At 42.7% G+C, this 14725-nt stretch overlaps 1 protein-coding gene across 3 annotated transcripts in view; it reads right to left on the bottom strand.

Moving 5' to 3' along the window:
• rnf13 (ring finger protein 13) overlaps positions 1-14725 on the bottom strand; it is a 259925-nt gene that overhangs the window by 166142 nt on the left and 79058 nt on the right. For all 3 annotated transcript variants that reach the window (XM_072572033.1, XM_072572035.1, XM_072572034.1), the window contains one exon: positions 3891-4016. In XM_072572033.1, the coding sequence (XP_072428134.1) occupies positions 3891-4016 (126 nt within the window). The remainder of the gene's footprint in view (positions 1-3890; positions 4017-14725) is intronic.

Genomic DNA, 14725 nt, shown 5'->3' with positions numbered 1-14725 from the left:
AGCACTAACTGAATTTTTTGTCAATATTCACACTGGAAAAAGACTATGCTATTGAGGAGAATACTGAGATACAGGCTACTAGAATACATGGGATTCAGTTGCACAAGGAATTAGTGTTAGTAATTATGGAAAGTGTGAAAATCGAAAATTCCAACCGGCCCAGGGGATTTGATCCTAGGATTCTCTAGGAAGCCAGGGAGGAGATTGCAGAGCCTTTGGCTTTGATCTTTATGTCATCAGGGTCTACAGGAATAGGGCCAGAAGACTGAAGGATAGCCAATGTCGTCCCCTTGTTCAAAAAGGGGAGTAGAGACAACCCTGGAAATTATAGATCAATGAGCTTTACTTCGGTTGCAGGTAATGTGTTGGGAAAGATTAGAGGTGATAGGATTTACCATCGAGAAAAGAAGAAGTTGATTATGGATAGTCAACACAGTTTTGTGAAAGATAGGTCATGCTTCAAAAAACCTTGAGTTCTTTGAGATGGTGACCAAACAGTTGGATGAGAGTAAAGTGATTGATGTAGCGTATATGGATTTCAGTAAGGTGTTTGATAAGATTCCCCATGGTCGGCTATTGCACAAAATAGAGGCATGAGATTGAGGGTGACTTAGCGGTTTGCATCAGAAATTGGCTCGCTGAAAGGGTGGTGGTTGGTGGGTAATATTCATCCTGGAGTTCAGTTACTAGTGGTGTACCGCAAGGATGTGTTTTGGGGCCACGGCTGTTTGTCATTTTTATAAATGAGCTGGACGGTTTAGTAAATTTGCGGATGACGCTAAGGTCAGTAGAGTTGTGGATAGTGCCAAAAGGATGTTGTGGGTTACAGAGGGACATAGATAAAATGCAGAGTTGGGCTGAGATCGGGCAAATGGAGTTTAATGCAGATAAGTGTGAGGTGATTCACTTTGGAAGGAACAACAGGAATAAAAAAAGAGTACTGGCCTAAAGGTAAGATTCTTGATAGCGTAGATGAACAGAAAGATCTGTGTCTATGTACAGAGATCCCTGAAAGTTGCCACCCAGATCAATAGAGTTGTTAAGAACAGCGTGTTAGCTTTTATTGGTAGAGGGACTGAGTTTTGGAGCCCACGAGGTAATCCTGCAATTGTACAAAATTCTGGTTCAGCTGCACTTGAAGTATTGCATACAGTTCTGGTCACCACACTATCAGAAGGATGCAGAGGCTCTGGAAAGAGTTGAGGAGATTTACTAGGATGGTGCCTGGTATGGAGGGAAGGTCTTATGAGGAAAGGCTGAGGGACTGGAGGCTGTTTTCATTAGAGAGAAGGTTGAGGGGTGACTCAGTCGATAATCAGAGGGTTGGATAGGGTGGACAGTGACAGCCTTTTTCCTCGTTTGGTGATGGCTAGCATGAGGGGACATAGCTATAAATTGAGGGGTAGTAGATAGAAGACAGATGTCAGGGGAAGTTTCTTTACTCAGTAGTAAGTATTTGGAACAACCTGCCTGCAACAGTAGTAGACTTGCCAACTTTAACAGCATTTAAAATGGTCATTGGATAGATGTATGGATGAAAATGGAATAGTGTAGATTAGATGGGTTTCAGACTGGTTTCACAGGTCGGTGCAGCTTCGAGGCCGAAGGGCCTGTACTTCACTGTAATATTTTATGTTCTTTCAATGTAATGCTATACTTCCCTGATTAACCATGTTTGGCTCACCTGCTTCCTAGAATATTTCTGCAGTGAGTCAATAACTATTTTCTTGAACACCTGCCATTGTTCCTCAATCATAAGTGCAGCTAAACTCCTTTCCCAGTCTAGCTAGTTCTGCCCTCATTCCTTTGTAATTACAATTATGTTTAGCAGGACTTCTGAGCTAAGTTTCTGCCTCAAACTAAATGCTAAATTCTTCCATGTTATGTCATAGATTCCCTTCAGAAAACATTTACTGAGATCATTTATTAAAACTGCCTTATTGTACATCTAGATCCAAAATATCCCAATCCCTCATTGGACCCATAACACTTCTCAGATACAGTCCTAAATACACATGAATTCTACTTTGTGTCTACCTTTACCAATCTGACTTTCCCAATCTAGAAGATCGGGTCACCAATGATTACTGCTTTTTCTTTACATATGTGTCATGTCCTGATTCATTCTGTCCACTGTATACATAACTAATGTTAGGAGGACAATCATCTTCCCTTTTTTATTATTTCCACCCACATAAATTCGACACCTTCCGAGCCAAGATAATTTCTTGCTATTGTACTTATGCCATCCTGTAATAACAAAGCTACCCCACAACCCTTTTCTCCCTACCTGTCCTTTTGAAAAGTTACATGTCCTCATTCAGTTCCCAGCTTTTATCCCTTTGTAGCCAAATTGCTTAATGGCCATAAAATGATGTCCATTAACCTCTATTTGATCCAATAATTCATTTATTTTTGTACTTTAAGGCACGCAGCATTCAAAAAAGTGCCATTAAATTTTGCCTTTTTATCTCTTCCCAGCCTTTTGACTCCGTTTACTGCTGTCTTTCTATGTTTGGACACACTACCCTTTCTTGTCCTGAGTATCATTATTGTTAAATGTAGCTCCTAACATTGAGATTTTTTTCAGCAGAACCTTCCTTCTAGTTCTAATAGTCCTGTGGTTACCAATATGGATGACACCAATTGGATTCCTTCCCTCCAAGTTCTTCTCCAGTCCCTAACCATATATTCTTAACCCACACACCAGCAGACAATAGAGCTTTCTGGACTCCAGCTCAGTTTCAGAAAATAATATCTATACCCCTACATCTCTGTTTCTTCCTTCTTCCTCCAACTTAAGTGGTTCAATGTACCATGGCGCTGTGGTTAGCTTACTCATCCTTCCTGCAGTCGCCACTCATGTCTGCGCAACTTGCAGGAGCCTCAAACCATTGGATAATAGCAATGATCAAGGGTCCTTAAATGCAACACGCTGGGTCTCCATACCTGTGGTCACACCCTCCTGCTCTAGATTACACTCCAAATGTGAACCACTAGTCAAAAGGAGTGTGAACAAGCTCTAGAGCCAAGTGTCGAGGTCCATTTCCTCTTTCTGATATGACAATGTCTGCAGCTTGGATTCCACCTTCTCAGTTTAGACCGAAAGGTCCGTAAGCTGCAAACGCTTCGAGCTGGAGGAAAGGTCATTAATGAAACAGCTGAAGATTGCTGGGCTTGGGACACTGCCCTCAAGAAGCCTGCAGTGATGTCCTTGGTCTGAGATGACGGACTTCTAAAATGTCCAACCATCTTAATTTATGCTTGGTGTTACCTAAACCAACAGGGAATCATCTCAACTTCCCCTTCAATTCAGATCAACTCCAGTTTCGCTAGGCCTTCTTGATACTGTCAAATACTGCCAGTAGTTCTCACCTCTGGAGTTCGACTGTTTTGTAAAGGTAATAATGATGCCAGGAGGAGTAGAGAGAGCATTTGTCCCTCTCAAATAAGGCTATTTTTATTTGTCTCAGCGCCAATAATATGACTTCCAACTATTCCAAATCACAATGTTGCCACATATGCCACTGTGGATACTTAAGCTTCTATTTTGGGGAAAGAGATACTGGATGAGGTTTTAATTACTTCAGGAAAACAGACTCTAGGCCAAGTTCTCTGGCTCAACTCACATTAACCAGTAGCACATTCAAATTAAGGAAAGGAATTCCAGCTGAAAAATCTGACATGACCTCCCTTGAACAACCAGCTAATAAGCTTAAACTAAAAGCTAAGCCACTTTTCTACTAGTCTTGCAACATTGAAGCACTAGAGCTGATAGACTGACAAATATAACCAGCACTGACTGCAAAGAATTAATTCAAATTGGAAACATTCAAGGGTACTGCTACAAATATTTATGAACATTTAAGCTGATTTAGTTTGTGACTCACCTTAATATCAAAATTGCAGTCAAATCTTCTAATCAGAACAATGAAGTTGATTGAAGAATTGTCCGTCATAGGCGGAGAAATTATTGGCTCACAGGCATTCTTTGGTCTTGAATATACAAGGAAACCCTACAAATGAACAAACAGCAAATGCAAAAAACAAGTTAAATATTCATCAACCAAAATCCACATCCAAGTCTGGATAGATTAACAAGTATATCCATTGACTGTTATGGTGCAGGAGGCCAGTTGGTCTACCAGGTATGCATCAGCCTTGAGTATTTTAAACTTGTACAAATCTCCTGCCTCTTTCTCATAACCCAGTACGTCAACAAAAAATCCAATGCCCTCGAATGCCTCAATTGAAACTTCCCTCCATCACACTTCAAGGCAACTGATTCCATACCCTAACTACTTGCTGAGTGAAATAAAGTTTCCCTCACCTCACATTTATTATTTTTGCAAATCAGTAACTGCGTCCTCTTGTTCTCTATCCATTTATGAGTGGGAATGTTCAATGCCCCTCATAATATTCAAAAACGTCTTGAAACGTCCTCTTGGCCTCCTCCCCTCCAAGGGAAGCAGTACTTGTTTCTCATTTATCCTCATAGCTGAAGTGTTTCAACCCTGGGAACACTTTTGTACATCTCTTCAGCATTATCCAATATATTGCCATCCTACAGTGTGGCCACTGCAAACCGTACACATCACTGAAGTTGAGGTCTTACAATGTCTTCTATAAGTTCATCATAGCTTGCTTCCCTGCTATAAATTTATGACCCTAGTTACAAAACCTAAAACACTGCTTTATTAACTTCTCTATTGGTCCTGCTAGCTTTCGTGACTTATGAACAAGTACAGGTCTCTCCATTCTTGCACACCCTTTAATATAGTACCTTTTATTTTATTCTGTCTCTCCTTGTTCTTCAATTTTACTATTTTTCCAAAGTACACTTGAAGGTACTTTTATAAGTACTTTTATACTTTTATACTTTAAAAGTATACTTTTATACTTTTCCCCCTTTCTTTTCCTGCTCTCTTGAATCTGTTGAATTGCAGTACATTTCCACGGGCAATGGTCCTTCAATGAAAAACTTCTGAACAAGACCGAGCACGCTTGGAGCAGAAGAAAGATATTCAGCTCATCAAGTGTGTTCCACCATTCAATGAGATCATGGCTGGATTTGATAATCCTCAACTCTACTTTCCTGCTTTACCACCATAACCCTTGAACGTGGGCAAATACCTTGCAAGCAGGCTACATGAAATCAAATATTTATATACATACATTTCCTAATAATGGCCAGTAGTTAGTTAATCTATAGTTCAAAGACATTAAGGAAACAAAAATTAAGGTCACCAAAGCTCTCCACTACTGGAGGGTTTCCTGGTGTCATTGGAGTCTGCTGTACGTACATTTGATCATTGTTCCATATGATTGGATGACAGAGGCTCACTAAATGAACCAATTTCTTTTCCTTGTCCACAAATTCCTATTGATAATCATAGCCATTATTTTGAATAAGGTCAACTAACAAAACAAATGGAGTAACTAAGAAAGGAAATGATCCAGGTTAAGATAACAAACTGTACAAAACCATTTTTATGTTGTCGTCTTTACTCTTCAACTCCAATCCCTTTGTAATACATGCCACTATTCCATTTGCTGTTTTATCTGCTTGCTGTATCTGCATTATAATTGTATTATTACACATGTAGCAGGACACCAAAGGTGCCTCCACTACATCAAAAAACGCGTTACAGTGGATCATCTAAACCATTGATAAATATCAAAAACCTGAGGTCCTTGCACTTATCTTTGCAGCACCCCACTAGTGGTCTGTTGGATAATGCAATAAATACATCAGAATATCAAGGACAGTTTCTGGGAGGAGCTAACCAATGCTCAGTTGTCTCCATTGGTGTACCAAACTATTTCAGCAATGTGTATTTGCTCTAAGCTTCCTGTGAGATATCAAGCTATTACGTCTCAAATGCAACCCAAGTATTATAATAGATTCATTACATATTTAATGAAGATTGTGCTCATTTTCTGATAAAGACTACATGGCATTCCTCCCCAATTGGTAGGTGGAACTGAGCCATCAATAAGGATGATGCGGAGGTGCCATCACCATTTGCCACTCCTTAGCCCATTGACTCAATTGATCAAGATTACTTGTTAATCTTGGATAACCTTTTTCACTGCACCACTGGTCCACTATACAAACTATTTTAGTGGCATCTACAAACTTACTAACCACACCTCCTATATTCTCACCTAAATCATTTGTATCAATGACAAACAAAGGTGGACCCATTATTAATCCTTGCAACACACCATTGATCACAAGCCTCCACCACCACTCTAACTCCTACCATAAAGCCGATTTCCCAGCTCACATTCCCTAATAGTGGGTGAACTTTGAACAGTGGGTGAACAATCCAATGCTTGGTGAATTCTGCTTCAGAATGATTGGAAGAGCAGACATTGAAAGGTCAAAGAATAACGTTGCTATGAACGCTTGGCCGCCACATGCCAGTTATCCCTGTGGTAACTTTTCTAACACCTTCTGCTTAAAACCCAGAAGGCCAGGTGGCTCGTGAGGCCCCGCATTCACAGTCTGTACTCATACTGAAAATCAAGATCAAGCAAGCTTTTATCCTTCTGTGCCAAGGGAGGTTTCTGTTCTCTCAGAGCTCGCCTTAGGACACCTGCATTACGGTGTGACAGGGATACCACCCCAATCAAACCCCACCTGCCACTGCCTCTAAAGCGGGTCGCGCCCAGCTGCCTGGGTGCTTCCAACCAGAAGAGACACCCTCCCTCAAGGCTCAGCTCCCAGTCTCACCAGGTAAGTGAAAAACAATGAGTAGTGGTATTTCACTGGTAGCGGAAGCCCCTCATTTATTCAACATCTATGTCTCTTTACAGTGCCAGACTAGAGACAAGCTTAACAGGGTCTTCTTTCCCCGCTAATTCTGCCAAGCCCATCCTCTTGGCTGTGGTTTTGTTAGTGGTGGGAATCTTGTTCATCCATTCATGCACATCACTAATTAGAGGACGAGGCATTTGACTAATCACGAATGGCTTTTCTAAGTCGTTACGTCGCTCGTTAACATCATGTACACTCTAGCATTACCATGGGCCAGGGTCTGGGTCGTACTGGTGTTACATGAGGCTCAAACTAAGGCGTACAAGATCAGTCTGGTGTCAGAACTGAGTGTTTTTAAATGGACCAGTCTTAAGCCTCTCCTCCCATTCTTCTTCCAACACCTGCCCACAGGTCAATATGGGCACCGGGTACACAGGCTATATATTTGTTATGCAGCTTCCAGTTAGCGAAGTGATTTTACAGGAAGGTCTTCCTTTAAACGTTAAAGTGGAAGCATTTAGTCTTTGCAATGTTAACATTGAGGCCAATATGGTCACAATATGACTGGAGGAACTTCAGATTCCTCACCATACCCGTGAGAGTCACTCAGAAGGGCTATGTCATCCACGACGGCCAATGGTGAGCAGTTGACTCTTCTGCCACCTAGAGGCATGGCGACCCAAGTCTGCCTCCTTCATAGACCATATCAAAGAATCCAGAGCAATGTTGAATAGTGTGGGTGAGAGTGGGTCGTCCTGCTTTACGCCCCTCTCAATGTTCATTGGAGTGGTTTAAGTACCGTTCCCTTCTACCATAGTTGCATCGCCAGTGCAGAGATCCTTGATCAGGCCTATAAAGGCTTTTGGGAGATGTGCTCTCTGCAATGTTTTCCATAGTAATTTGTGCCCCAGTCAAACGCTTTCGCCAGATCAACAAAGGCATCTGCGATGTCCTTACGGTTGTGTTTCGCTCCCTTAATTATGTTCTCGAGGAGGACAATGTTCTCACTGCATTCTGGAGTGGCTGCTAGAAACCCCTTTTGTCAGTTGTTTATTTCAACAGTTTCACTGAAGCATTATTTTAGTGAAAAGTCTTAGCAGCATCGGACCAATGGTTATCGGCCGCCAGTTGCCGATGTTTTTCAGGCGGTCTTCATCCTCGCACGTAGGAATCAAGACCATGCGACTCTTTTAGGGATTCCGGTATCGTGCTCGATTTTAGCCATAGGGAGAAGAGTCAGGGTAGACATGTTTCCTCCACTTCACGAATGGATCTTATATCACTCAGTTTCAGGCCGTTTGGTTTAGTGGTATTGTATTCGTCTATCCCCTTGATGGCTGTATCAACCTCTTTGGTTCCATCATGGATCTGTCACTTATGTTCCCAGTATATGGGACGTATTTACTGATATTGGATTTATGATTTGGTACCAACAGTTTCTCTCTGAAACATGCTTCCACTTCCTGATTTGGGAGAGGACAAGCTGAGGTTGGTGCCCCCATGATGTCTTGAGCTGGCAGGCGCCAATTGGTTTTGTAGAGCTGCATCACTCTGAACAGAGCTCCACATGTTGCCCATCTTTTCTTTGCGCTGGTATTACAATCGGTCTTTGTAGGCCAGACTAAAAAAGAGACAAGGCTTTTTCTGATTATTTGGTCTGTCCCTACCATTCATTAGTAGGTCGGTAAGACTCTCTCTCAGTCCAATTCTTAGGGCCAGAGTGTCCGGGTTTTTCCTCGCACTCAAGATCACTTCAGCTTGTTTTAGCTAGTCATTTATGTCCTTATGCTTAGGGTTTGAAGTCGGTGTTCTGCGGTTGGCTCTTTGGTGTGGGTTTAGTTCATTGGAATTATCCCAGACACACTGTCCCCGATTCACGAGTCATTAACTATGCTCACATCATTTGGGATTTGGACCTCCTTTGGCGTAATCGCAAGGTTCCTGTGTTTGTCAGAGATTTGCTTGGGTGTTTCGTTTTTAAGGATGCTGACAATCTCTTTATTAATGAACTTGCATCCTGCAAATCTCTCTTATAATTGCCTCAGGAGTGCAATCTCCACCTGCGACCATGTGTGATCACTTCTCAGTTTTGCCTTTGACTTTTTGTTGTTTTGAGGTGCTTTTCATTTTGTAGAATGGGATGTTGATGCCTGTTGTATTGACCAAGTCCATCCTGGGCGATGAACCGCTGGTCACAAGCGCTGCAAAGTCCCCCCGCTGGAGAAGGTTTCTTACCTTGGCACTTAGGGTAATGGCAATAGATTGCATGGTACTCTCCTGCCTTATCCCACAGTGAACATTTTGTCCAGATGCTCTTAATTTGATGCACCTTGGTCATGTGGATCTTGAACAGGCTCACTGTGGAGAAGAGGATGTCGCAGTCTGTGCGAAACAACCCATCGATGGGGTAATGGATTACCACTTCCCGGACAGATGTTCTGTCATACACTGGTTCAATAACAATTCCTTCCATGAAGGCAGTTGTCTCTGTTGTCATACCATTGATCTTGGTTTCCATCTTGTTAGCCGAATGCTCTGTTCCGTTTCAAAAATTGATAATCCTTGTTGTAGAAGGTTTGGCTAGTGATGTATATAACTACTGGACAAATCGGCTCCTGGGTGGGGGGGGGGGGGGGGGGGGCGGGGAAGAGAATAGCTGAGCTCAGCTCCACGTAGGGCAAGTGGTACTGTCCCAAGATCGCTGTCTCGGTTTGACTCGAGACGGATCTTGTTGCCAGTTTTGTAGTGCAGGCACATTTACAACTTAACTACTTAACACAGCTTGGAGTTGTAGATGAGGCTGCGGGGAGATTGCTTATCTGGGACGCTTCCCAGCTGGACTGCTCTGTTGACAATGGAAAACGCAGTTTTTTTGATAGCGATACCAGATATCTGATCTGCGTAGACCACGGCCGTCTCTTACTTTTTCCTCAATCGTTTTGTCACTCAGCAGCCAAAGCTACTGAGCTTACCAGCGGGACAAACGAGGAGGCACAACACAAACTATGCTCCAAAAATACATCATAGGTACTCCCACCATTTACCCGGGCTTCATTGAATTTCTTCACTTTGACATTCAGAGCACTGGGCAGAAATCATATCGTGGATTAGTGGTGCTGGAAGAGCACAGCAGTTCAGGCAGCATCCAACGAGCAGCGAAATCGACGTTTCGGGCAAAAGCCCTTCATCAGGAATAAAGGCAGTGAGCCTGAAGCGTGGAGAGATAAGCTAGAGGAGGGTGGGGGTGGGGACAGAGTAGCAGAGAGTACAATGGGTGAGTGGGGGAGGAGATGAAGGTGATAGGTCAAGGAGGAGAGGGTGGAGTGGATAGGTGGAAAAGAAGATAGGCAGGTAGGACAAGTCAAGGAGACAGTTACTGAGCTGGAAGTTTGAAACTAGGATGAGGTGGGGGAAGGGGAAATGAGGAAGCTGTTGAAGTCCACATTGATGCCCTGGGGTTGAAGTGTTCCGAGGCGGAAGAGGAGGCGTTCTTCCTCCAGGCGTCTGGTGGTGAGGGAGCAGCGGTGAAGGAGGCCCAGGACCTCCATGTCCTCGGCAGAGTGGGAGGGGGAGTTGAAATGTTGGGCCACGGGGCGGTTTGGTTGATTGGTGCGGGTGTCTCGGAGATGTTCCCTAAAGCGCTCTGCTAGGAGGCGCCCAATCTCCCCAATGTAGAGGAGACCACATTGGGAGCAACGGATACAATAAATGATATTGGTGGATGTGCAGGTGAAACTTTGATGGATGTGGAAGGCTCCTTTAGGGCCTTGGATAGAGGTGAGGGAGGTGGTGTGGGCACACGTTTTACAGTTCCTGCGGTGGCAGGGGAAAGTGCCAGAATGGGAGGGTGGGTCGTAGGGGGGTGTGGACCTGACCAGGTAGTCACGGAGGGAACGGTCTTTGCGGAAGGTGGAAAGGGGTGGGGAGGGAAATATATCCCTGGTGGTGGGGTCTTTTTGGAGGTGGCGGAAATGTCGGTGGATGATTTGGTTGATGCAAAGGTTTGTAGGGTGGAAGGTGAGCACCAGGGGCAAATGCTAACAAATGAGACTAGATTAATTTGGGATATCTGTTTGGTATGGATGAGTTAGACTGAAGGGTCTGTTTCTGTGCTGTACATCTCTAGAACTTACCCTGAATCCCATGTGATCTAACTTTACGAACTAGTCTACCATGCAAAATTGAGTGTGCTGTTACTACACCCCTAAATGACAGATTCTAATTTTAACCTTTGAGAGCATTGTATCTTTGAAGTGCAGTACCCAAAACTGAGCACTGCACCAAGGGTGGGGCCTGATTACAACTCTACAAAACAGATGCATCACTTCCTCATTCCCACTTAACAATAAAGTCTAATAATTACCTCTTTGTGCTTGTATTCAATTATTTAGCAATGTTTAAATACTTCTGTTCCACATAGCACCAGGCAATGCACAAAATGGGTGCTAAATTCAGAAGCTCCATTTTATAAATAGGTATTTTCAGTTTGAAAACATTATTTCCAAGACTATTCATTTCTGCTATGGGATATACCTATTTACAAAATAACTTCAAACTGACAGTACCTAATCTTCATTGTTGAGCCAAGGTTGATTTCTTGCATCCCACAGTATTCCAAATAGTGTTCAACACAGAACATGGGGGGGTAATTCTTTTTAAAGTACGCAGTGATTCATTTTTGGAATGAACTGCCAGAGGAAGGGGTGGAAGCCAATACAGTTGCAACATTTAAAAAATATTTGAATAGGAAAAGATCAGTGGGATATGGATGAAGCGTAGGCAAATGAGACTAATTTATTTTGGGAACATGGTTGGCACAGACTAGTTGGAACAAAGGGTCTGTTTCTGTGCTGTACGACTCTAAACCACACCATATAGGTTAGTACAACCTAGAAGGCAGCCACAGAATTAATCTGGATTCTTTAACAGTAACCCCTCCATCCAGAAATTCTTTTTACTTTCTTCTCTCCCCAAACCACACACCCCCATATTCATTTCAGATTATCTTTATTTAAAAATCAAATGGATTTTAAGATTTAATAATGACTGAAGCAATATTTATAGCTAAGTAAATTGCTAGCAATTCAATGAACCTTGAATAGTATGAAAAATGTTCCATAGCATACTTAATTTAGATTGTCAGGCAAGATTTAATGTCAATTGAGACATACTTCATGATTTCAGCAGACCACAGACTGAGATGGTTAGATTCAATTCTTTTGTTCTGAAATGGATAAAATACTTGAAATAGGTTTCTATAAAAGTAATACCGAGGCATACCATGTAGCAATCTCACAACTAGGAACAGCTCAAGATGTACAAGTATGACGTGCTTTTGCTAGTTTACTAATAAAGGTTGCCCTCCAACATGGCAGTTGAGTTTCTGTAAATCACTGCGTTGCAAAAAACAGTGCTATTTGTAATTCATTCTCCTGTACAAAACTATGTAAATTTGTTTATTGTTCCAGGAACATAAAGCACAGAATACAAATACAATGTTAATATAAGACACTAAATAGAAAATCAAAAGCGCAAAAAGAATTTCTTTTAATAAAAACAAATGTAGATGGGAAAACAGCTGACCTGGCAGCGTCTGTGAAGAGAAAGAGTTAACATTTCAGGTCCAGTGACCCTTCTTCAGAAGATAACAAAATGGAACAGAACAGTTCTGAAGAGTGCGGGTCCATCGATCAAAACACTAACTCAGCTTTCTCTGCACAAATACTGCCAGACCTGCTGAGTTTTCCTCGGTTTATCTGTTTTTGTTTCAGACTTCCAACATCCACAGTTCTTTGGTGTTTCTGTCGAATGTCAATTAAGAGATCAGCAAGGTAAGGAAGCATTTCACACACCATGTTCACAAAGTTGTCATGATTTAAAAATTTAGCTGCTAATCACTTTGGTTGCAGACCCACCACTGGAAAGGAACATGTTCCTGCAGAGACTGTTTGGGTTTAATTAATAGCTTCACACTCTGTTTCCTTCTGATAGATAATACCAGAGACTTTGACATATTACAGCAGTGTTGCACAGCTTCAGGCAAACAAAGAACCTAGTCTTTCTCACATAAGAGCTTTGATTCAGTTATTTAAAATATTGCAGAAAATTGAAAAAGTTTCTGAGGTTGTACTCTTATAACAGACTTTAGCAAGTTAATGTAAATCTTGGATTTAGTTCTATTAATTACAATTTATAGATAAACCAGATTTGCGATTGGAGAACAGTTGCAGAGCAATACTTGAACAAGGGGTGCAGAGATCTAGAGCAAAAATTTCCACTCAAAAGTACAGTGGTTTATTTCTTGGCAGGGTATGCTATTTCACGAGTTATATTATAGCTTTATCCATGAGCTAAAGACACTGGGTACAACAAAGGCTATGAGCCCTGACATTATTCCAGCAATAGTAGTGGAGACCTATACTCCACGTGGAAAAAGAAGTCTGTTCTGGTATAACGCAATTGTTCCATTCTCAAGCAATCTCACATAAGAAAATCGCACAACAGCTGCGCCATTTGAACTAATGGAGCCAGATTCACGTTTTAGCCAATACAGGTCAGGAAAGTTCATGTTCTACAAATAACAGTCTAAATTCTTCAATCATGTTAAAGCAAATTCGTGTTGAAGAAAAACACGTTGCAGCAGAATCGACTGCAGAATTAACAGTGTCCAATATGACTTTACTTCATAATGAGGAAGATGGATGGGGTTGTTGGAGGTTAATCATCTCAACCAGAGGACATCACTGCAGGAATTCCTCAGGGTTGTGCCCTAGGGTCAAACATCTTCAGTTGTTTCAATCTTCTCTTTATCGTGAAGATAAGTAGTGATATTTGCATTATAGCACCATTCATGGGTTCTTGGATACTGAAACAGACCATGTCCATATGAAGCATGACTTCGACAACACCCATACTCAAGTGGCCAGCAACATTTACATCCTATTTGCCAGGCTGTAAGAATCTCCAAGAAGAGAGTCTAGACAGCACCCTGGACTTTCAATTACATTACATTCACAGATGCCCACTAACCCAAATCCTGGGGGCTACCGTTGAATAGAAACTAAACCTGACCACCATATATTTGTTTCAGCTACACAAGGAAATCAGAGGCTAGGAATGCTTTGGTGGACAACTCACCCACTGCTTCCCCAGTGTCAGTCTACCGCCCACAAGATGCAACAATACTCTTGTCTTGCTTGAATGGGTGCAGTCCAACAGCACTGAGGAAGCCTGACACTGTGCAGGTCAAAAGAACCTGGCTGAGTGACATCCCACCCACCATCTTTGATATCACTGCCGTCACCACCAACCCACTGTGGTAGTAATGCATCCCATTCAGAAGATGCACTGGAGTAACTCAGCAATACTCTTAGAACAGCACCTTCCAAACCCACATCTACTACCTAGAAGGATATAGTCAACAGATGCACGTGAACACCAACACTTGAAAGCGCCCCTCCAAGCCACACACCATCTTGACTTGGAAATATATTACTGTTCCTTTATTGTCATTAGGTCAAAATTTTGGAACTCCTTTCCTAACTGCACTAAGTTGGGGGGGGGGGGGGGGGGGGGGGGGGGGGAAAGAGAGAAAGAGGGTGTGCCAGCCAGAAGTCGTGGTGCACATTGGCACCAACGACATAGGTAGGAAAAGGGGTGGGGAGGTCATTCAGGAGCTCAGGGGGAGTTAGGCTAGAAGCTAAAAGCTAGGACGGACAGAGTCGTCAGCCCTGGGTTGTTGCCAGTGCCACGTGACAGTGGGGCAAGGAATAGGGAGAGAGTGCAGTTGAACATGTGGCTGCAAGGATGGTGTAGGAGGGAGGGCATCAGATATTTGGACAATTGGACTGCATTCTGGGGAAGGTGGAACCTGTACAAGCAGGACAGGTTGCACCTGAGCCAGAAGGGCACCAATATCCTGGGAGGTAGGTTTGCTAGCACTCTTTGGAGTGGGGGGGGGGG

The sequence above is a fragment of the Chiloscyllium punctatum genome, chromosome 6, assembly GCF_047496795.1.
Source record: "Chiloscyllium punctatum isolate Juve2018m chromosome 6, sChiPun1.3, whole genome shotgun sequence".
NCBI lineage: Eukaryota > Metazoa > Chordata > Chondrichthyes > Orectolobiformes > Hemiscylliidae > Chiloscyllium > Chiloscyllium punctatum.
This window is presented reverse-complemented; position numbering and strand designations above follow the sequence as displayed.